General features: G+C 40.0%; 1 protein-coding gene across 18 annotated transcripts in view; it reads left to right on the top strand.

The window, feature by feature from the left end:
* The window catches only part of ADAM22 (ADAM metallopeptidase domain 22), a 228,739-nt gene extending 207,009 nt beyond the window's left edge, over positions 1-21,730 (top strand). For 17 of the 18 annotated variants that reach the window (XM_090047147.1, XM_090047165.1, XM_090047164.1 and 14 more), the window contains 2 exons: positions 10,809-10,932; positions 12,975-21,730. In XM_090047147.1, coding sequence (XP_089903273.1) covers positions 10,809-10,932; positions 12,975-12,995 — 145 coding nt within the window. In that variant the 3' untranslated portion in view covers positions 12,996-21,730. Of the gene's footprint in view, positions 1-10,808; positions 10,933-12,974 lie in introns of those variants that run through there. The other variant, XM_090047157.1, reaches the window with a different exon arrangement.
* Positions 21,731-22,908: the final 1,178 nt, after the last annotated feature.

Below are 22,908 nucleotides of genomic sequence, written 5' to 3'. Positions count from 1 at the left end.
AAGGAAGAATTTCTTTACTGTCCGAGCCCCCAAGGTCTGGAACAGCCTGCCATCGGAGGTGGTTCAAACACCTACATTGAACACCTTCAGGAGCAAATTGGATGTTTATCTTGCTGCGATCCTATGAACCCAGCGGACTTCCTGCCCTTTGGGCAGGGGGCTGGACTCGATCTTCTGAGCTCCCTTCCAGCCCTAATGTCTATGAAATCTATGAAACTCAGACTCTGGTTCCTAGCCTATGTTTTCGTGTGAAACTAGATCACAGTTTTCAGTAATACACAAGGAATGTACAAAGTGGACATGATCTGTGTAAATGAGGGAGCGCATATTGTTATTTGGGTTATCATACAGTGCTTTAGAAACCACTATTTCAGTTTGGTTGGAATAACCTTTTCTGTGTTGTCAATGTTCTTGGACCTCTGCAGTATGGTAAAAATGAAGTATTAAATGAATATCAACTAAAATTATGAATAAGGGAAGTGAACTCAGAAGCCTGCCTGCCCAGCCTACTGAAGTATTTTAAATAATGGATACAAGGTTCCTTTCATTAAGTCAGCTGCTTATTTTGCATTTTGCAAAGCCAAAAAGATATTTGTAGGAAAAAAGTATGTGAATTATGCTGTGAAAAAAGTACAGTGGATGCTCTTAGCTACTTACTAGCTTTAGAACTTTTATTTATTTTAGCATTCATTAAACAATGCTTGACCAAACTACCTTTAGATGCATGCAGCTAAATGCTAGAAAAGTCTTTTTTAATTGAAGATGTGTATCTGGTAAAAGTTTGGCTAAGAATATCCTCTTTTATATCTTTTGAAAAGAAGGTAGAGGCTATCTGTAAACTTTAAAGGAATATGATTTAGGTAGCTGAGAACCAAATTCCACAGGAAAGCACCAGGGGAAAAACAAATAAAAGTTTATATTAGTTTAGGTACAAATAACAATGACTTGATCACATTTCTTTTGAGCAAACAGAATAAAATCTAAATCTAAAGTACCTTAATAGATATTAAAAAATACTAGTTTTACAGCGCTGAAAATAATTTTTATTTACATTGTTAGTAGAAGAATTTAAACAGAAAAATGATAGTTGAGGATATTCTAATTAATTCCCCAAAAGTTGCAGCCAAGAAAGATGTTGTTTTGCTGAAGAAGCAGCTTAGCATAGTGTGGAACTGGAGATACTTGTTAAAAAATAATATAACGAATGGAAAAAATGGGAATCTCACCCCACACAAATAAAGTTGAAGTTAAAAACTGTTGAAAATTGATAAGAGAAAAAAAATTTACAGCTGGAAATTTTCGAGTCAGGCAAAGTGTTCTGTGTGTATTAGGAATAAAAGAGTCTTTATAATGGTTTGAGTACACTATCTGGAATAATAATGGAGAAAAAACAAATTCATTAAATTCATGTCACAGTATGTTGATGTAACACTTTAATTTCCAACAGTAATTCAGGATGATATTACACAACTGCTACTAAAATGAGACATATTTAAATCAGCAGGTCCAGGTAATTTACCTAAGAACTGACAAAGCTGGACAAAGAGCTCTCTATGTTATAAATATTGATTTTCAATAACTCTTGATACTCTGAGGAAGCTCCAAAGGCTATGAAGAAACTAATGTTGAGTAAAGCTAATCTTGAGTAAAGATAATCCTAAATCTAATCCTGGGTATTATCCAGTTTATATAGAATGACCCAAGTAATTCTAAGACTGGCAGACTGGCATCAGGCCTAAGAAAAGTAACAAACCAGTCACCACAAGATTTGATTTAATAAAAGACTTAAAGAGGGAGAAATATAATCAATATCTATCAGCATGACCATATGAAAGTAGGTCTGGTTAAATTAATTTTCCTGTTTATAAACTGGCATGAAATCTACACCTCCAGTTTACATATATACCTTTTCTAAATGTTTCCTAATTGTTAACAGTTATGAAGTGTTGCCCAGCATATGGAGCTCAATCCTTCTGGCAGCTGTGGGAGATAGGACATAAACACCCCTGCAGACATATGATATTAGAAATTAGTATTTGACTGTATTACATTTACATCCACAATGTACCATGTGCTGCTCAGACATCAAGTGAATCATGATCTTTTTTCTAAAGAGCTTATATTACATGCTAAAGAACAAGTAAAGGCTGGGGCAGAAAGTTAAAATTTGCAACTGACATTTTTAAGGGTAGGGGGAATCCCTATTTGTACATCCAAAATTTAACTAATTTTTTGAAGGAAGAGAGGATAGACACTGGACAGTCCAAGGAGAGGATTCCAAACTTATGCCAGAAATAAAATGCAAAGATGTCTATTGGCAACACAGTTTAACTATATGTTCAGGTGCACAATAAGTTGGATATGAGTCAACAGTGTGTCCTTGCTGCCAGGAAGGCTAATGGCATACAGGGTTGCATTAGTAGGAGCATTGCCAGCAGAAGTAATTCTTCCCCTCTATTCTGCACTGCTGAGGCTGCATCTAGAGTACTACCTGAAGGGTGGTTCAAAAGAGGATGGAGCTAGACTGTTCTCAGTGGTGGCAGTTGACAGAACAAGGAGCCAGTGGTCTCAAGTTGCAGCAAGGGATGATTAGGTTGGAGATTAGGAAACATTTTCTCACTAGGAGCATGGTGAAACACTGGAATGAGTTCCCTAGAGAGGTTGTGGAATCTCTATCCTTGAAGGCCTGGATCAATAAAGCCATGGCTGGAATGATTTAGTTGGGGGTGGCCCTGCTTTAAGCATGGGGTTGGACTAGATGACCTCCAGAGGTCCCTTCCAACCCTAATTTTCTGATTTTATGTCATTGGTAAGGTGAAAGAGGTTGAGATATCCTAGAAGTGGAATGAATAATTAAAGAGGGCAGAAGAGCCAGTTAACATTGGTATTCTGTGCTAAAGAATCTTTACACACTTTCTTTTAAACTGTAAGGCTGACCCTAAACATTTAATGGTGTGATCCTGGTGGACAGGATTCCCTTACCCCTTAGGGAAGTGGCAGATTTCTTTTTGTAGGTCTGCTCAAAAAAATAATTAAAGGTAAGGCAGATTCTGGTGTAATTTCTCAAAGAAAGACATGAAACTCAATGTTCTGTTGAGTAGGAACTTGCACAGGAGCTGTGGAAAAGATGCAGCTGACAATTGCAACTGTCAATAAAAAAGCCTTTATCTTCCTAAAAGAAACCACCTGTAGTGATAGTATTTGCATTTGTAGTGCAGTATATTTTCATCGTTGGCTCATTATTGTGGTCTTTGCTCAAAATAACCTTCAGAAATGTGATCAGGGACTCACCAGATGCATCTACATGTGCACTTCACTGCAGATTAGTCTAATTAGCTCTGCAGTAAAGCATCACAGTTTACATGAATTAGGGAGTAGTAAACTAATTAACTCCACCATGGGATAGTACTGTCTTATGGTGGAGTACTTTACTGCATTAAAATGCCCGTATAGATGGTGAGTTGGGACGTACATTGCTCCCAGGCAGGCCAGTCAGCCAGGGGTCTGTTCTGCTCCGGCTCAAATTGCTGCTGTCCCGGGTGCACGTGTAGATGTTGTGTCTGGGAGCAGTTGACTCAGACACAAACTGTGGTGGAGTTTATCATGTTGCATTAGTTGCAAATGTAGTTGTACCTGCTGGCCGCATCCAGATGAGCGTGAATGCTCAGTTCCCTGGGGATCAAGTAGCAGCGGTGCACCTGCTGTGTGCTACTCCAGGTTTTTTTCCCCACCCCCTGGATATCCAGGGGGCAAAAAAAAACCATGGAAAAAAAAGGAGTAGTGCACATGGGCAGCCTGCCCTTGTAGTGCAGTGAACACCTGACTGTGCGGTATGTGGCACTGCAGACGTGTTTGTGGTGCCAAATACAATACTGCTGTGCTCATTTGGACATGCCCACTGAGTCCAGAAAATATGGCTATCATAAGGAAGGAAGGCAGGGAAAGGAAAATAAGCTGTCTTCTCCCTTTTAATTTATTTTCTCTGTCTTCTCTATTCCCTCCTTTTTACTTTTTCCTCTGCTCCCCTTCTTCTGACCACTTAGGCCTTTCTTTAACATTTCTTTCTACCACCTAATACATCCCATCTCAGATTTCCACCATCTCCATTGGCTTACTTTTTGAGCACTTCCCAGAAAGGCTATATTTATAAAGGACCATCTTCTGTCTTTTCTCCCTGTTACCATCACACAGTCAAACAGTTTTTCCTTCCTTTCTTCCCTGTTCCTTGGTCTGCTCAGTTTCTCTCAGTATCTCTCTTTTTCTTTTTTCTTTAATATTCATTTTCTCCTCACTTCTTCATTTTCCTATATTTTGTTGCAATTGTCAAAAAGCTACATTAAAGTAAATTCTGAAGGCAGCAAGCTGTTTGCAGTTTTTTTATCTTCTCCAGTAATGAGTTTTGATATCTTAGGGCCTTCCTCACAGTGGAACTATCTCCCACTCAGTCAGCCTTCACCCATGAAATTTGTATTTTCCATAGTACATCACTGTTGAAAAAAGTCTTTATCATGGAGAACACATGTCTTTATCACATACAAGTCTTTATAATGGACAACATGGAGAACTCTTAAAGTAGCTACACTCCTTTCCATGGGGGGCTTTGTAGAAGACCCTCATTGACTTCCATTGACTAGGGTTTTCTCTTGAGACTTTGTGTAATAGAACATGTGAGCCAGTGCTTTAGAAATGTATATAATTCTTGAGAAATGTTATGCAGTACTGAAAATTAATGTCCCAAACCAAGCACAAGACTATTTTACACCCTGTCCCTGGAACTAAAACTCCTCCCACTTCCAATTTTTTTCTCACCTCTGTTCCTTCCCTATCCTTGAAAAAAATTGAGAGGACAAATGAGCCTCTATATGTTTGAAAATATGGCCTTACCTATGTTAGAAAAAAATTAGCAAGCTCCAAATCCTTAAAGTAGCTTCACTGAAATAGGTAAATTGGGACTGGATCTAAAAATAAAAAAAATAGGGGGTATTAGGCACCTCAAATACACCCTAGGTGGAATCTGGTTGCTTAGGTCCAAGAATATGGTTCTAAAGAAGCCAAATCTAATGTTAGGCATTTTGAAATCCATAGGCACATATATTTTAATAAAAAATGTCAAGTAGGCACCTCAAATTCTCCTATTCTGCACTCATGTTTTTCATGTATGAGTGTTTTGGTATCTATCTCTGAGCCAGTTTTCTGTTTCAAAAGACATAGTGCCTTACTTATTTAGGCTCCCAGTAAAGTTGTGTATTCCAGTTTAACTATGCATACCTTAGGGGGGTTGCTCTATTATAATCACTATTATAATCAGATGTAATTTTAACTGGGTTTAGTTAAACTGGTGAAGTCTACAAAGGTAAAGTGGTAATTGTTAACAGGAATACATGGTACCCACCAGTGGTCTTTCCTAAATTTTGTAAGTCACATAGGAGATCCTTAGTTGTGATGATAAGGGACACTGCCACCACACTGTTGTTGGCTCCAATATCGTCTAAATGAGCCGAGATGTGGCAGCATTCTGTTTTGACACCCAACAAGATGATTACAAAACTGTTAGCTGCAGTTTCAAATATAGAACCAGCTCATGAGCTTCCTGGTCACAGACCCCAGCATGTAAACTTACAAATGCTCTGAGAAGTGTATGGATTCATTTTAAGTCAATAGTGAAATCAATATTAAACTTTCTTACCATATAGCATGCAGCAATGAATGGAGCCTAATAGGTCTTGCTTTGTATTTCAAGTCTCCTATATGGGTTCAAATAAAAATAAAACTTGAAAGTTAATGGACATGAAGCCATGAGAAGCAAAACCCTTAGTAAAACCTAAATGAAACCAGCTGAGCCAAAGCTGCAGGTTTTCCCAGCTCCAACCCTGTGTTACCCGCAAGTGTCCCTGTAATGATATTTTCTTTTATGCTATAAATGAGAAAGGCCTTTCACAGTTCTCTCATTTAAAGTACATTCAAATCTGGGATACACAGCACATAAACAATTGCAAGATAGAGCCTTGAGGGTCATATGTTCAAAAAAAGATTACTGCATTTTATGTATCGAAGCAGTACATAGGCACCTGGCTAGGTGCGATAGTGCATTTGCGATACATTTTTCACAAACTCCCCAGGTGGCACTTAAGACTATAAGAGTGTATGGTGTGTTGTCATAAGTAGTAATAGGAATAAGTGGCCAGTGATTGTGAGGGGAGGGCACGATCATTAGGCCTGTACAAAGCAGCAAGTATTTGCTTCTGGTTCGGCTAATTCAGAGGGACTTGGTGATTCAAATCGCTGTCCCAATTCGATTCGGCCTGTTTGGATTCGTAGATTTAGCGCTGATTCATAGATTTGGCCATAGACTATACAGGCAGTCCTTGATGGCGCTGGACACAGCTGCCTCTAGCTGGTAAATCTGTTGTGGGTGGAGGAGCTGGGAAGGGGCGGGGGGGGGGGGGGCAGATTAATGCCACCACAGCGAGGGAGAGCTGGGACAAGCTGCCTAGCCAGCGGGACATGAGACTTGGGGAGAGCGGCTCCCGCCATTACATACCACTGGTCACGGAGCTGCTCTTTTGGTGGCTCCTCTAGCGGTTATCACCGCCAGTTCAGGAGGGCATGGGTGTGGGCGTGTGCCCCGGGATCTGTGCGGGCCAGGCTGTGCTCCGGGAGGCTAGCTCCAGCTGCCCGCCACCGATCTGTGCTCCGTGGGGCGGGTGGAGCCAGGGGTACCCTCCGGGGGGCAAGACCCTGCTGCCAGGCTGCGCTTTGTGGGGTGGGCAAAGCCAGGGGCTGTGCTCCAGGCTGCGGCTGGGGCTAGCCTCCTGGAGCACAGCCCTTGCTCTGCCTGCTCCGCAGAGCGTAGCCCGGGAACAGGGGCTTGCCCCCTGGAGCGTACCCCTGGCTCCACCTGCCCACAGAGCACAGCCTGGTGGCGGGTGGCTGGGGATAGCCTCCCAGAGCCCAGCCTGGCCCAGCCTGCCCCTTGCAGATCCTGGGCCACACACTTGGTCCCATGCCCTCCTGGACCAGCAGCAAGAAGCACGGGAAGAGCCACCAGAAGAGCAGCTCCTGAACCAGCAGCACGTGGTGGCACACAGTGGTGGGAGCCCCCCTCCCTGAGTCCTGTGCCCCACCTGGCTGGGCAGCTTGTCCCAGCCCCAATCCCTCCCTCACTGTGGGGGCATTGATCTGCGCCTCCCCATGCCCCTTCCCTCTGCCCACCACAACAGACTTACCTGCTGGAGGCAGCTGTGTCCAGTGTTGTAAAGTCAAAGCCCCCACTGGAACCTGGCAAGACTTCCCAATTTCCAAATCTCTTTGAATTGATTCAGCGGCTTTGGAACTTTTAATGGGTCTCCTGATTTGATTTGGATTCAGAGATTTGGCCACCAAATTGGGCTGAATCTCCTTCAAATCAAATCCGCTACCGAAGCTTCACGCAGCCCTAATGATGATCTTTTTAAGTGTGCAACTGCATTTTCAACATACCTAAGGGTGCAGCTCAACTTACCTGAGTAGCATGCAGCTGATGCTCCCCAAAATGTCCTGGAATTGCACGTGTAGGCTGGTATTTGTGTGCAAATCAGGTAGTTGTATGTGCAGTAGGCTGAGGAAACAGGGGCTTATATGCACAAGTATGGGGTTTTGTAGGTACCATGAGTAGGCAAACCACTCTGGATGCCCTGGTTTCACCCTGCTTTGAAAAGGCAGCATTGCATTTGCATGAGGAGCTAATGAATTTACTTAGAGGCACCTCCCCCAGAGATTATTCATTCACATTTGTCTCGAAAGAAATTTCTCTTGGGTAAAATCCAGCACCTGATTCTCAAAGTATTGACATCTTTTTTTCTACATGTTGAATTTCCAAAAAAAATTTTCTTTAAAAGGAAAAAAACCCCACCACAGTGACAAACAGAGAAAACCAAAAAGCAATGAAGCATAAACAGGATATGACTCTGTTAGATAATTTGGATGGTCAGATCCTTCTTTTAGATTACATCGGAGGAACTCCTTTTTGTCCAGTGGTGCTGAACACATATCCCTGGAAGCAGAATTCTGTTACTCCATCTGAACACTTCCCCTAGCCCCTGTAGTTGATCTAGAGCCACTCTGTACTATTCAGGCTTTGCACCATGGTAGAATAGTGCAGAGCTGCATTGCCACTGGGTGAGCTAGGAATCTTCCCTGAAAACCTTATTGCACTGGGAGAGCGCGCCATCCTTGAGATACATTTTGTTCTCTGTACAGCTCTCAGGCCATGGCTTGCCCTCATCTCTGTGCTTCTTGTGGTGGCTTGCAGTACCAATGAGAGCTGTTTGTGGAGAAGAGGGAGTGCTTTGTGCCTGGTCCAGGCGTTAAGAATGAAAGATGTTTCTTTTTACTCTTCCCCTCTCCCTGTTCACACTCTCAAGTACGAGATACAATCTGGCCACAGATAATCAGATGACAGACAATTTATTCTGTGATAGAGACTTAAGAATCCAAAACAAACAGCTTATGTCTCATTCTTTCTTTTCACATACCTCCTACCTCATTTTTTAAAAGAAAACAAAGATTTTTTACCCTTGCTACACAGTGTATGAGCAACCTATGAACCCTATGATTATTTTGTCTTGGTCTCATCATCACTGAAAGATAAGTTCTCTTTATTTTCAATTTTGGCCCCTATTCTTTCGGATGAAGTGGACAAACACTGGTTGAACTCTTATCAGTACAAATGGGGTCATAGATTAGAGGAGATATATATTAGTGAGCAAAGGGATATTGGTCAGTGTGTTGCTGTGAGCCTTTCTCCTGATTTTTAAATATAGCCTGTCATTTTGTAGGTGCTGTTTTGTGCTCAGTTAGGTTTGTGATGCTGCACACACAAATACATTATTTGAAATTGCATTAGCTCCTTTCAGTTGTCCTGCTAAGAACATTTGATTATTGTGCTCTTTCACCTTTCTGGGTGCTCTAAATGCACTCGCTGAAGATGTAACCATCAACCTCTTGAGGAATTGTATTGGCACAACCATGATCTATCAGTAAAATGCCATTTTATTACATCAATAAAATGTACCTTAAAGACTGAAGGAGGAGTGGCCAAATGACAGCTTATGAGTTACAGTGGTTCCCAAGTGGTTTAAATGAAGCCCTTGGAGAAAGTCATGTAATGACCAGTTATTATTTATGCTGGGCACGGTGTGCAGAATCTGACCTGCTCTCATCTTAAAAAGTATACATTCTGCAGCTTGTCAAGATTTTGGTTTGTGGCTAGAAGGGTTAGAAAGTTTGGCCACCCCTGGATTACAGCATGGGAACTTAGGTTATTGGTGACACAAGTTAATTTAATTCAACAATTGTTATCGTAATTTCCACTGACACCTTGTTGTTCATGACTACTATCAGTCATTGTATGGGAGATAGGAGTGTGCTGCTACAGGGAACTGCAGATACAGTAACGATGATGCCTAGCCAGAAACAAAAACAATTATTAAAAAAACCTGTTTAAATGTAAATGAGTTATAAACAAAACAGATGGCTGAGATGCCATGAGACAATTCCAGACTAAAAAGAGACATTTGGCTGTGGTTGTCTCTAGTCTATAAAAAACTCAACCCTACAAATAGTGACTGCTGAGTATAATGCTGTATACCATGAGTAGTCTCTGTTTGACTTCATCTTCAGTGATATTAATGAATGTCATCACTGTGGGCCACATTGTCAAACTGTGTGCGTGTGCAGCGTTAGAGAACTTGCACACATAAATTCAGTAAAGATGTTTTCCTTAGGCAAAGTTGAGAACTGGAGCATGTAGGTAAGAGTGCTTAAAACATACATGGGGATGTGTGCATGCATAGACGGGACCCAGCCTGCGACCCCGTTCAAAATCTGCCCTTTTGTCTGTAAAATGAAGCAAAGGAGGCATGATAATTTAGCTTTTCTATTTCCAGTCTGTCTCTGCCTGGGTCCAGGTATGGAGCCCAGTAGGGTTCTTTGATTTGGTAAAAGTGAACAGAAATGTAAGAGGTTTTTCTAGGTGTAAAATTTCAGTCAACACAGCCATAGCCTTATTGACATGCAGAGAATGCCTTTCATGTGATACAAACATTTACTTGCTACTGCTTACTCTACTCACTTTGTACAGAAATGCTGATTGCTGTTGATTAATCAGTCCATTTTTGTATATTCTCATCAGACTCTTTCTTTGGCTGGAACAATATGCACTGTATGATGCTTGCATGTCTAATAATTTGTTGTTAGCACTTTGTATCTGCCTTTGTTTCTTCACAACTAACAGTTTGCATGCACTTTGTGTAAATTAATATATTATCTGTAAAGAGTGATAGATATATCTGATGCACTGATACTTTAGCATCTTACTGTATAAAACCTGTAAAAAAAATTCACTGTTTATCCCGTGCATTCACCCATGGGTAGATGTTATTGAGCTTTAATATTAATATTGTTTATATTTAGAGGTCATAATGTCATTTCAGTATTATATTCTCTGCTTATTCCATAAGTAATTTGGTTTGTTAATTTTACAATGATGATATAATCCTTTTAATGGGGATTATTTTTATAAGAAGTTATAATAATGCAAGTCAAGAAGGAATGTTAAGTTTTCCTTCCAGTTTAATGGGAATTGTAAAGATTTGAGTGATAGAGCATCATTTCGTAAATAGATACATATTGAATGGATTTGTTCTCTAATGAGACCATAATCAAATATGCAGTTATTTGGTCTGAATCAAGCTAAAGAGTAATTACAGCTGCTATTGAAGCTGGTGCCCAGAAACATTGCATTTATGTTGTGTGTTTCAAAATCTCAGGACTCTGTCTCCTGCAAAGTCTCCATCTTCATCCACTGGATCTATTGCCTCCAGCAGAAAATACCCATACCCGATGCCTCCGCTTCCAGATGAGGAGAAAAAAGCTAACAGGCAAAGTGCCAGGGTACGTGACTCTCTTTTTGTATGCTTAGTCAGAAAGAAGTGATTTGATTTTATCAGTTTTCAAAAGGATAATACAGGGCCTGATTGCCCAAAGCTAAACAAGACATAGGTGGTCTGTTCAGACAAACAAGAAAAGAACTGACACAGTTCCCAGAGGTGAACTCTGACGGAGAAAGGCCTAATTTCTTGGATGTCCTTGGTGAAGATGGAGGCCGGGACAGACCAGAGTGCTTAGGGAGTCTGGGGAACTCAGCCTACCTGAGAATAATAATGGGAGGCTTTCTTTCTTCTCTGTAATCCTGGAAGTACATAGAACTCTTACAATAGAGCAGCTCCATAGTGATTCTCTAATTTGTGCTGGTGGATTATGATCCTTCACCCCCTTGAATTGCCCCTGATCATCTCCCCTGTCCCCCATAGCTGGAGGGTAGGCAGGAGCAGTGTTGGCTCAGTCTGGGCCCATGGGGAGCTGCCAGGAACACCCACAGCTGCCAGGCAGCTCCCTGCCCCATTTTTTCCCCTGGTGAGCTTCTAGGTAGCCTGAGTTAAATGATCTAAAACTAATTTACAAGTCTGGATCTAGATGCATGCAGGTGGTGCTTGCTGCAGATAGCCTGAGAAGCAGGCAGGGAGGGGGAATCCACCTTGGCTGCCTCTGCCACTGCTGCTGGCACCACCACTCTTGGGTTGATCAGGGTGACAGGGCAGTAATTTAAGGGACAGGGGAAGAGGCAATTTGGTGGGGCAGAGAGGGTGATCAGAGGGTGGAGGGGGTGACCCAAGTGTTGTGGGGAAACAGCTCCCCCTCCCTGGGCAGGCTCAGAGGAGACTTGTAGCCCCTAACCATGTTCCTACTCAGTAGTCTAACAGCAGGTCTGAGCAGTACACATTAGAGAGGGCCTGCTAACATGCTACTGGGCCTATCTACATGTTCATTAATGTGCCATAGTTATTGCACATTAAGTTTAGTATTTGGTTAACCCAGTACTAGATCAATGTACAGTAACTCGCACTACTGGGCATTAATGCTGGTGCATGGGTTTTTAGTGACATTTACTGTGCAGTAGGCTTATACTACTTAACAGTAGTATATTAGTATGGTTTTTGCCTGGCATGCTACTGCACAGTGTTATTAGGCTACTGAGCAGTTAATGTCTTGTGTAGACATGCCCACTGATCAGTGCTTCCTAGCACCACCTCATATTTCTTACAGTTAACATGTCATCTGACCCTAAATTCTGTGCTGTGGTTCTTGGAGCTGTAGCACAGAAGTTCTTCATCAGAGTTGTGGTCAGAGTACTTGATAGGGAGAGGGCTGCAGAAGAGTCATAAGAGAAGTAAGGCCTGAAGGGACATCCAGAAGTCATCTAATCTGACCCCTTGCCTAACCTCCTCCCTATCCAAACCATCCTGTAAAACCATAATCTAAACTCTACATAAGACTACCCTCAAACCTGACACAACATAGATCTAATTTCCTAACATGCTACAGGTAAAGCCGGAGAACCATGGCCAAAGTCCTGCTTCCAGAAAATGTTGTCAATATATGCTCAGGAGGTCCTGGGTAGAGGTTATGTGACACTTATGTTTCCCAAGCCTAGGGTTGCCGTAGCCCAGTGCCCTGATCTAAACTGAAGAAGCTCTGAGCAGAGTTAGGTAAAAAAATGTAGAGATATATTTTTTCTCTAGAATCAGTTATGGTGACTTTATGATGATTTTATGACTTTATGGTGACCTGTATGAATAGTGAGTAAACTGTTTTGGCATAAGCTTTTGATGGTTAAGTAGACTCTTCCATTAAACTCTTACTCTCCCAGTCCTAGTCCTTTATTGCTCAGACCGCAGTTCTGCTGAAGTCTTCCAGATGATTTGATGATGTTGTGATATGAGCCGATATCCACTGGAGGCTAGGATAAGACCAAATAGCACACCTTGTGTAATCTAAGCAAAAGAGATGTGATATCCAAACTATGATCTAAAATTGTTCAGACATTCTACTGTAACTTCAGTAATGTATATTTGTGTTCTTTTTTCCTGTTCTAGCTATGGGAGACTTCTATTTAGTCCCACTGTTTACCTGGGGTAACATCAGAACTGTTTACTTCCAATTTTGTAGAAACTCAGCATCACTGAGTCATTGCACATTCATCTGCTCTTCAGACAATTTGAAAGAACAACAGAGATGCCAGTGATCACAGACAGAACCTCCTCTGGTATACCAGGGTTAATAAAGCCAGTGTTTTTGCTGTTGAACAGATTTCATGAAGTCTGTGTAAAGAACAGCTGAAAACATAAAAAAATTAACCTGGGATAAATAGACTGGATGTGACAAGACTATTCCGCATGACAGATACACATAGATTTACAATTAAAACTAATTTACAAGTCCCAAATAAAAGAGGTTTTTTCGTTGGTTTAATGCAGTCCCAAATAATAGCAAAATTGAATTCAGAATTTAGCATTCTGAAACACGTGGCCAATGTTACCATTTATGCTGTGTGCATGAACCCTCTGTTCTTTCCTTTTCACATGTAAGGGATAAACAACATACTGTAATAGAAATTAGCATGCAGGAGTAAGAAATATAGGATTTTGCTACAGGATCTTAAGCTTTGAGGGGCAAATATTCGACATAAACGTCAAACAAACAGGAATTGCATCTTTTTTACTTTTCGGGTTTATAATCTCAGTATATGGATTGTATATATGTAAACATTTTAAAGTGTCAAAAAAAGATGTTATACAAAAGTATTTTGCCCAGTGCCTAAAGAAACAGTCATGAGTAACTTCATCACACTTCAGATGTTCTCAATATTATGAGCAGACAGCTTTGGAAATACAGTACTGAAAATGTGTCTTCTCAGAAACTGGTGTTTGAGCAAAATCTACAGTTTCCCTTTCTGTTATGGGAAGTTATGTCTGGGATATATTAGTTACTAGAATCAAAAAAGAAAAAAATACAATGACATTTTGTCTTAAATCACCATCTAAGAAACCAGCACACACAAATTGCCTGGTAGAAATGATGAGTTTGTGTTTCTTCTCATTAACAGTGGTGTAAATCTATGAAAACCAGAGCCAGAATCTTTAATTAAGAATGATGGGAACTGTTTTAGAAACTTGGGAAAACTTCGAAGTGGTTACTGAAGTATTGGTGGTCATCTGGCAGATTTATTGTGTATATGTAATAAAGCACTTCAAAATATGTGTTGGAATCACACAGCAAAGTACAGCTTGTGATCTTGTGCTGCACAGTAACTGAAAGCTTGGCAACTGGCCAATTACATTTATTGGTATCACTTGTATGGTGTATTAGTACCTTATGTGTAGAGTCCCTTATGTCTCCTTTGCAATTAATTTGGGCCTTGAGCTGAATGCAAGTGGATCCAGCCCCATCAAACTGTGGAGACAAAGACAAATCCATTACAAAGGAGATGCTATCCTGCATGTAAAATTCCTCAGCAAGATGGCATTATCCAGACTGCCAGTCATTTGTATGCTAAGCACTGGAGGGTATGTCAGACATACATTTACAATTCCATGAGAGACCTAAAGGATGTTGTAAAACATCCAAGGTCTTTTGGTTGTAAATTTTCTTGTAATAATAAACATGGCCATTTTAAGTAGGTTAAAAAGAAAACAACTCCTCCTGTCAGTACTTCTCTGACAGTAACCAATTACCTGTAGTAACTCCATTGCGGAATAATACATATTTTTCAGTATGGGATATTAAAACGCATAGCCAACAGAAAAAAACCCCCATGAGTTTCTGAATTTTCTACCTCTTTCCTATTTTTTCTTTAGTAAGTGACCCTACCAGTAGAGACTTTTTAATGTACCTGAATTTATTTTATTGTTAACCAATTTTTCTCTTTGATTAAAGACAGTCAAATCTAGGTGAAGGTTAAATTAAGCATTTTTTAAAGATGTCAGCATCTGTAAAGTATGTAAGATAATAGAAATACTATATTTTATGCATAGGACAGTGTACTGGGTTAAATCTACACAAAACTGGCCTAGCAGGTCATTATTTTGGTAAGTATTTTGAAATGATGACAAATACAAATGAGAGCAGAATATGGTTGTAGAGTATTTGAAAAAGTGAATGCAAGTGCAGTGGTTTTGGGCAGAGAGTTTGCTATTTGATGCAGACTAAATAGTTGCCTGCACTAATTTTGCAAAGGTTTATTTTGTATGTAGGACAAGGATGGCAGTATTGCAGACAGTTTCATCACTCATGGAATTGAGATCTGATCCACACCCCCTTGAAGTCTTTGGGAGTCTTCCTGTTGATTTTAGTGGGCTTTGAATCAGGCTTAAAGCAGTTCACCCAAATAATGACATTTATATGTTAAAATGACAGACCCCATGTCTGAAAGTTGGCTTTTTCCTTCCTGCTAGTATTACGTCCTTCGTATCTGAAATGTTTATCATGTGCCTTTTCTGATATTTGTTTGGAAAACAAGTTTGCATGTAATTTTGAATAACCATGTTAGATTTTGTGTATATTTTCTACATTATCTTTCTTATTTCCTTTTCCATTTCCCCATGATCAAGAAGCAGCAAGATTTGACAGATGAAACTGACTGTGACAGTGGCGGTTTCTGTAACATTCATAGCTTCTTGTTTTGAAAATGAATTGTTCTCATGACTACACTTTTAATGTATTCTGTACTTGCAGCCTCTCTTGTTCTGATGTCACTCATTCATAGCACTTGCTTATACAACTCCATGTAGTGTAATTTCAGACATTTCTGAATTTTGAAAAATATGCAGAGACTGGTAATCTAGTTGTAAGCATTAACTTTAAATTAAATAAAAGGTGGCTTTCACTTCGGTGGGCTAGAGAGTGAAAACACCTAGCATTCAATATCAACTTTGTTTTTTGTGAAATCTACTCTGGAGGAATATGATGCACCATGACAGTGATCTAGAAAATAAATGAAGCCATTATACAAAAAAACTGGAATATGTAGGGCTGTATGGCCCTCTAAAAACAAAAGTGATTGATTAGATTAAACCAGAAGAGGAGTGTTTCATAGCTTGCTTTGTTTTAAGTTTAATACTTACAAAAGATGCCAGCTAGATAGTTTTGGAGATTGCCATGCTTTTTGTAACCACAGTGGCTACAGCACAGGCAGGAGTGGTGTCCGTTGCAGTGCCTTGCCCAGCTCAGAAGTCCAAAACTGGAATATCTATAATATTCAGTAAACCTAGTACATTTGGCTTATTGGCTTTTTTCCTAAGACTTGCTATAAAGGTACCAGTCCATGCCAGTTGCAGTGTAGATACCCATTGACCAAGAGTGCTGAGAGGTCACCACTTTGTTCACATAGATTTTTTAAAGGGCTTTTGTTCACTGGTAAAACAAGCTACTGTTGAACCAGGTATCTGTTTTTCATAAGGTGGCCTAAGAATATCATGGGCTCATCTACATGTTGCTCTGTGGTGATGTAGCAACAAGCTACGTTGCCGTACAGTGCACTACAGCAGCGTAGCAATCACACAGGTCTACATCTGATCACCAGCTATGTCACCGTAGTGGGGCGCTCTCCCGATGTAGTTCATCATTACAGTGACATAGCAGCGACATCTAACTGTGTGCCATGAGCATGGCACAGTAACCACCTGTACTGCGCAGTGCTTTAGTACTTTCAAAAGGCGATGTGATTTGCCCCATGTATTTAAAATAAAAGTAATATGGCAAAAATGTTGAGGATGGGAAAAGAGGAACTGCATCCAAACTGTGATTTGTCACTGTGCCACTCTTGCTCACTTTTGTAATGAGTGCCACAACTCTTGTCACTAAAGCTTACTTGCTGATGCTGATTTGTTTGGAATCACATCAACCACACAGAGATAATGCCCTGAGTAATCTGTACTCCAGATTTTTGGTGAACAACTTTGTACAGTTCATCAGAAGTGCCTGTGATGTACATCTAAATTTACATGTAAATATGTTGTGTTCAAACAAATAAGTAGGTCTAGTTTTAAAAAAAAGACTTTGATGTTTTAATTTTAGAGTATTCCCATGTATAACTATGATGTGTACATGACCTAAAGTCATTTCTTATCAGATGTGAACACATATCTGAGTACATAATCTGAATGATTTAACTGTTTTGTCCTTGGTGACTTTGAACCAGCCAGATGATGTATTATCAGGCTCTATGTGTATAACAAATTTTATTGTGTTGAGTGGGCCTTAGTAGACTGTGGTTAAAATGTAAGAGTGACAACCGATATCCAGTCCCGTTCCCTGTGCTTCTCCTTTGCTGGTAGATTAACTCAGCTAAGACTAGCCACACAAGACTGACAACTGTTTTCAAAACCGGAGCAAGGAATAATCAGTTTTCATACAACTTCTAATCAAATTTGTATTTTCCTTGTTGTTGAACTTTGTTTTTAGAGACCCAAAGTATGGCTAATGTGCTGTTAATGTTTCTGACAGCACATGGTATTGTTCCCTTTTCCAATCAGTGGCTGTGGCTGTGGCTGGGGTGTCTTGTTGTTGTCTTCTGCATGTAAGTTGTAACAATTACAGGATTTCCCAGCCATGTCCATATAATAGTTTTGGCTCATTCCAACCATAAGAAAATTACATACAAGATTGGAAAGAACCTCTCACATCATTAAGTCCAGTCCCCTGCAAATGTAAGAATCACATCATGCAATCATAGAAATCACAGAGGAGTAGGGCTGGAAGGGACCTCAAGAGGTCATCTAGTCCAACCCCTTGCCCGAAGCAGGAATGGTCTTGTGTCCCCCCACCGGGTTTGAACCTGGAGTCCCCAACTTAGAACTGGCTGGGGTTCTTAGCTCTCATTAGTCTTATAGAAGACTGTCCCAGAAATCAGTACTAACTCCTCTGATTAAATAGTTTTTCCTAGTTTTCAGTCTAATTTTATTCAGGGACAGTTTATGCTTGTTTGTCCCTGTGCCAGCAGGATAAAGAAAAGCTATCTTGGTGACTTGCCCTGTCTTGTATTCATAACAGCAACATATCTACTCTCAATCTTTGTCTAACTAGGTCAAACAAACCAAGTTTATATTATTAGTGTCCTCTAGTAAATGGGGTGATGACTGGGCGACTGCAGAGCCTAGTAACATTTATTGTTTGAACATGGATGACCAGAATTGTATGCAGAATGCCAGAAGAGGTGTAGTACCTTGTACAATAGCATTAGCACTTCCCCTTTGCCACAGAAAGTACCTTGGCTGGTGCAATCTAGGATAGCATTTACCTTTCTTCACAGCCATATCACATTGGTAGCTCACAGTCCCATTTCTATTACTTCAGTCTTTAAAGTCATTCAGTTCTTCCTGTGCAGTATTCTAATCCTCCTGAGTACTGGCAATACTAAAAATACTATGTTTGCTCTTGATACTAATCCTTGAAGAACTTCAGTAGGAATCTCCCTCCAGTCAGATACGACTAGTTGTTGGTTTCCCATTTGCTAGTTCCTTACCCACTTGTACTATAGGACATCTTTGATAAAATTCATCCTGAGCACTGAAAAAATCTCAGAGCCATTGGCTATATCATAGATGACAGGCAAGGTCCCAGAAGACTTGAGGAGGGCTAAACTAGTGGCCATCTAAAAAGGGAAAAGGAGGACCAGCAGAATTATAGACTGTCTTGATCATTGGGTGCATCTACACAAGCGACTTAATGCACAGAAGGCTAATTCTACTGTACATTAGTGTGGCTGGCAGACCCCATGCTAATGCACAGTAGATTTAGTCTAATGCACAGTAGTGTCACCAAAAAAATGTTCATCTGTGCTAATGTGCAGTAGCACTGATTACGGTGCATTATTACCTGTCATTACCTTTAGTAGACTGTGGTTACAATTAAAATGTAACTGACACAACCGATATACAGGTACTAATAAAAATGTAGATATGCCCACTAGCAGCTAACATGGACTTGTTAAGAATAAATTATGCAAACCAACCTGATAGCTAACTAGTTTGATGGATGCATAGCCTTGGTTTGATGGATGCAGTGGATATAATACAATTAGAGCATCTTTTGATATAGTCCCACATGAGATTCTCATAAACTGGAGAAACATGGGCTACATAAAATTACTGTTAGGTGGATAAATAATTGGGTGAGTAGCCACAAAGTATACCTATAAACAGAACAATGTTCAGATAGCAGGAGGTTTCAGGTGGGGTGCCAGGTGTGTCCTGAGTTCATTGTTAACATTTTTATTATGGATTTTGTTGTTGTTTTTTTTATCAATGATGCAGGAATGGAGAGCTTCCTGATCAAGTTTGCAGACAAAACAAAACTGTGAGGAATTGCAAACAATTTGGAGGATTAGAGTAGAATTCACAAGGATCTTGATAAACTGGAGACCTGACCTCTGGATGGCAAAATGAAATCCAGTAAAGGCAAATATGAGGTGCCACCCTTAGGGAAGAAAAAGCAAATGCAAAAGTAGAGAATGGGAGATAATTTGGTAGGCATTAGTATTGCCAAGAAAGATGTGGGGGTCATAGTAGATCACAGACTCAACTTAAGTCAGCAAAATGATATAGTTCCAAAAATTAGGTAATGTAAGTTTGGGATGCATTAACAGAAGTATTATATATAGGGCATGGGAGGTGATAGCACTACTCTACTCAATGTTGGTTAGACCTCAATTAGAACTCAAAAGGCCACTTCTCAGCCTTTCAGCTAAGATCTTTTGAACAGTTCTGGGCACTGCATTTTAAGAAAGACGTAGAAAAAATTGGAAAGAATACAGAAGTGAGACACAAATATGATTCTGAGGAGGACAGTCTATTCTCTGTAGCCATAGGTCACAGGACAACAAGTTAGCTGTCTTAAATTGTGACAAAGATTTGGTTGGATATTAGGAAGAAATTTCTAATTATGAGGGTGCTTACGGAATGGAACAGGTTACCTAGTGAGGTTGTGGACTCTCCATTCCTGGCAGTTTTTAAAAGCAGGTTAGTCAAACACTTTTGATAACTGGTGACATTCCTGGTAGTTTTGCCTGCTGGTATGGGCAACTGGTGCCTCCTGAGTCTAGGGGTATCAGATCACTGACTGGGGGAGGCGGGGTCCCTTAGTGGCTGATCGCCAAGCCCAAAATCACCAGTGGTGAAACCAGAAGTGCACTTCCACCGTCACTTCCAGTTTCGCGGCTGGCGTTTCCAGGGGGTGCACGGCCAATCTCGGGGTGCATGTGCACCCGTATGCACCTCCTATGCATCGCCAGTGGATATCAGCCTGTGTAACTGAGACTTAACCATGGGCAAATAGCTCTCAGACCCAGTTACAGTTCCACAAAAGCTTGACAACTGCTTGGAAAAGGCCCACAGAAATCATAATTTTGCTGTCTGAAAAAGGCAGCAGAAACAAGTTTGACATTTCAGGACATAGCAATGTTGTACCTTGGGGAAACTTTGTATCTAGTTTTAAAAGCAATTCAGCTAAAACAATTTGGCTTCTTTAAACCATCCCCAATCCCCAAAAATGGTATAGACAACAGTTCCAACCAGGTTTAAAACCAGATAGAACAAGTCCTGACTGCCACCAGTTAGAAAAGGAAGAAGAAGAATAGGGGCAATAAAAAAAAAGAGGGAGTTGACAGGCCTGGCCCTTGGAAAGGGAGTACTGGCAACTCAGGAGTCTGATATAAATCCAGTTGTTAATGTTTTTAATGTTGGTTTGAGTTACAGGAGCATAAAAATCAGAACAGCAAACTAATTTCCTTCTGTTTGTTTCTACATCCCTCTGACTTAAAAATGAAGTTTTTAAATAAGAATCAAACCTAACATGAGGCCTTAAGACCTTATCTATTCCAGCTTTAGCATGTAGAGTCTATTTTTTACAACCAAGTTACAAATCCTTGTAAATAGGCCTGATCAACCTTTAAGTACAGAGGTGCTAACAGATAACCATAAAGTAAGTAAGGCTGTAATACAGTTAGTGCTAATATATCACACTGTAATAGTACATGGATTCCTGCTCATTGTCTGTGTAGACAACATATGTATTTTATGTTAGGGAATACAGTCTGGTGCATATTCAAACTGTCAATTTATAATCTGTTTTTCTTATAAGATTATCTTAATACTTAGTGTTTTATATAGATTTTAGTACTTTCCTTTTTTAACTATTGCACAAATGCAAATGTTCTTGTTTTCAAAATAGCAAATTATTACAGAATTTTTAATTTGATGGAGAAAATCCTATTTCCAACTTGACCTGTTCTCAGAAACGTTTTGGGTGTGGTGCATATGAATTGGCTCTGCCAGCTTTGTTTTGCGCTTGTGTTTATCTTGTAAGTTGCCATATAAAAGGAGTTCTGTCTTTTAATTGCTGATGCCACCCACTGCTAGTAAAACATTCACAGTGACAAGGACTATTTTGTTTCACCGTTAGGGTGTGGCTACTGTTGGCCTAAGTCATCATGTGACATTACATCATTGTCTTTGCTGCCTGAGACCCTTCTAATTTTCCACTAGGTTGTAGTCATGAGATTTTGACAAACACCAAAATGAAACACTGCACATTTTAACACCTCAGTTTTGAGTGTGATATTTTTGTCGTAAATATTACAGGCATTAGGCTGTTCAGGTGAATGATCTGGCTTTCCTGTAGCTAAACAAAATATTGCTTTTTATAAAATACAGCCATTGTAATTTGGGTTTCTAAATTCATGCACATTTTTATTAACATCATAGTATCCACTTCTATGAGAGTATTTAATACAAATGCCTGTGGTTTTCAATGTTACTAACATTGTAACATCAGTAAAGTGACTTTCAATGAAAAAGACTGTTGTGTGCATTTATTTTTGCAATTTTTTTGTTATGGTTAACACTAGTACAACCTGCTTTAACAGGCCTCTTAAATAGGGGTGCTGAGGGCAGTGGTTCCTAATTGAAAGCACTGGAATGCAGATATGCTTCTTCAGCATTCCAGATGCACCTTGGCAAATGATAGTGCTAACTTCCCACATAGTAACCTCCTGCTATGCCTTGTCTTCATTACAGAGGAAGTATCTGCAGTGATGACTTAGTTTCTCTTTCCAGCCAGGAAGCAGCTAACCAGAAAAATATGAATGTGACAGAATATTTCCCTTCTAAAACCCAGAACTAATCAAAACAGAAGCAGCACTTTTCCTAATCTGATCTCTACTGAGATCTCTAGTGAACCTTCTACGACATAGAGTTGTGCTCTGAAATTTTCTCCCAGCATGCCTTTTGGGGTTTGAATCTTTAAGTTTGGCAGAGACAGAAGCACAGTTTTAAAGCAGTCATTTTGTACCTGACAGCTGCTTGCTGTCTCTCCCATTCTATACTGGTAGGTAATCCTTAACTCTGGTTTGTTTTTTCCTATGTCTTCTTAAATGGTGGTACATTTTGTACATCCAAATAACCATCCTATGGCAATAAGGTTTAATTGCTATCTTAGGTCTAATTAAAAACAAAAACAAAAATCCAGCCAAATCTTTCTTGCATCTTGAGATCAGAGAGTTTGAAGTGGAGTGTCTGTCCTCAAATTTTCAGAGACTGGTTTAAGAAGACTAATAAGCTGGGGGAATTTTATTCCTATAACATGCTGGTAAACCACTTTTATTATGAATGCACAATAATGACATTAAGTCATAAAATTAACAATAAAAACAGGATTTTCTTTAGCTATGTGTATTTAAGAGACTGATAAACAAAACAAAATTATTTTAAAATACCAAAGCAAAGGCAAGTCCCTTAATGTTTTATTAACTTGATTCCCTTGGATGCTGAGGACTTCACTTTATAGATATGGTTGCAAAGCATTTTCAACAAATTATCTAGGAATAAGATGCGTCCCTATCTTCATTTACTACAAGAACCTGAAATTTCAGTAAGTATTAACTCTTGGTATTAGGCATGCCCAGCAGCAATGCGTAGGGGGTACACTTGGGTGCACATGCACCTCATGAGCGTGGCGATGAACCTCATGCAAAAA

Source organism: Crocodylus siamensis, chromosome 5 (genome assembly GCF_052110815.1).
Source record: "Crocodylus siamensis isolate JL-2025a chromosome 5, ASM5211081v1, whole genome shotgun sequence".
Lineage (NCBI taxonomy): Eukaryota > Metazoa > Chordata > Crocodylia > Crocodylidae > Crocodylus > Crocodylus siamensis.
The sequence above is the reverse complement of the archived record's forward strand: the minus strand, read 5'-3'. Positions and strand labels throughout refer to the sequence as shown.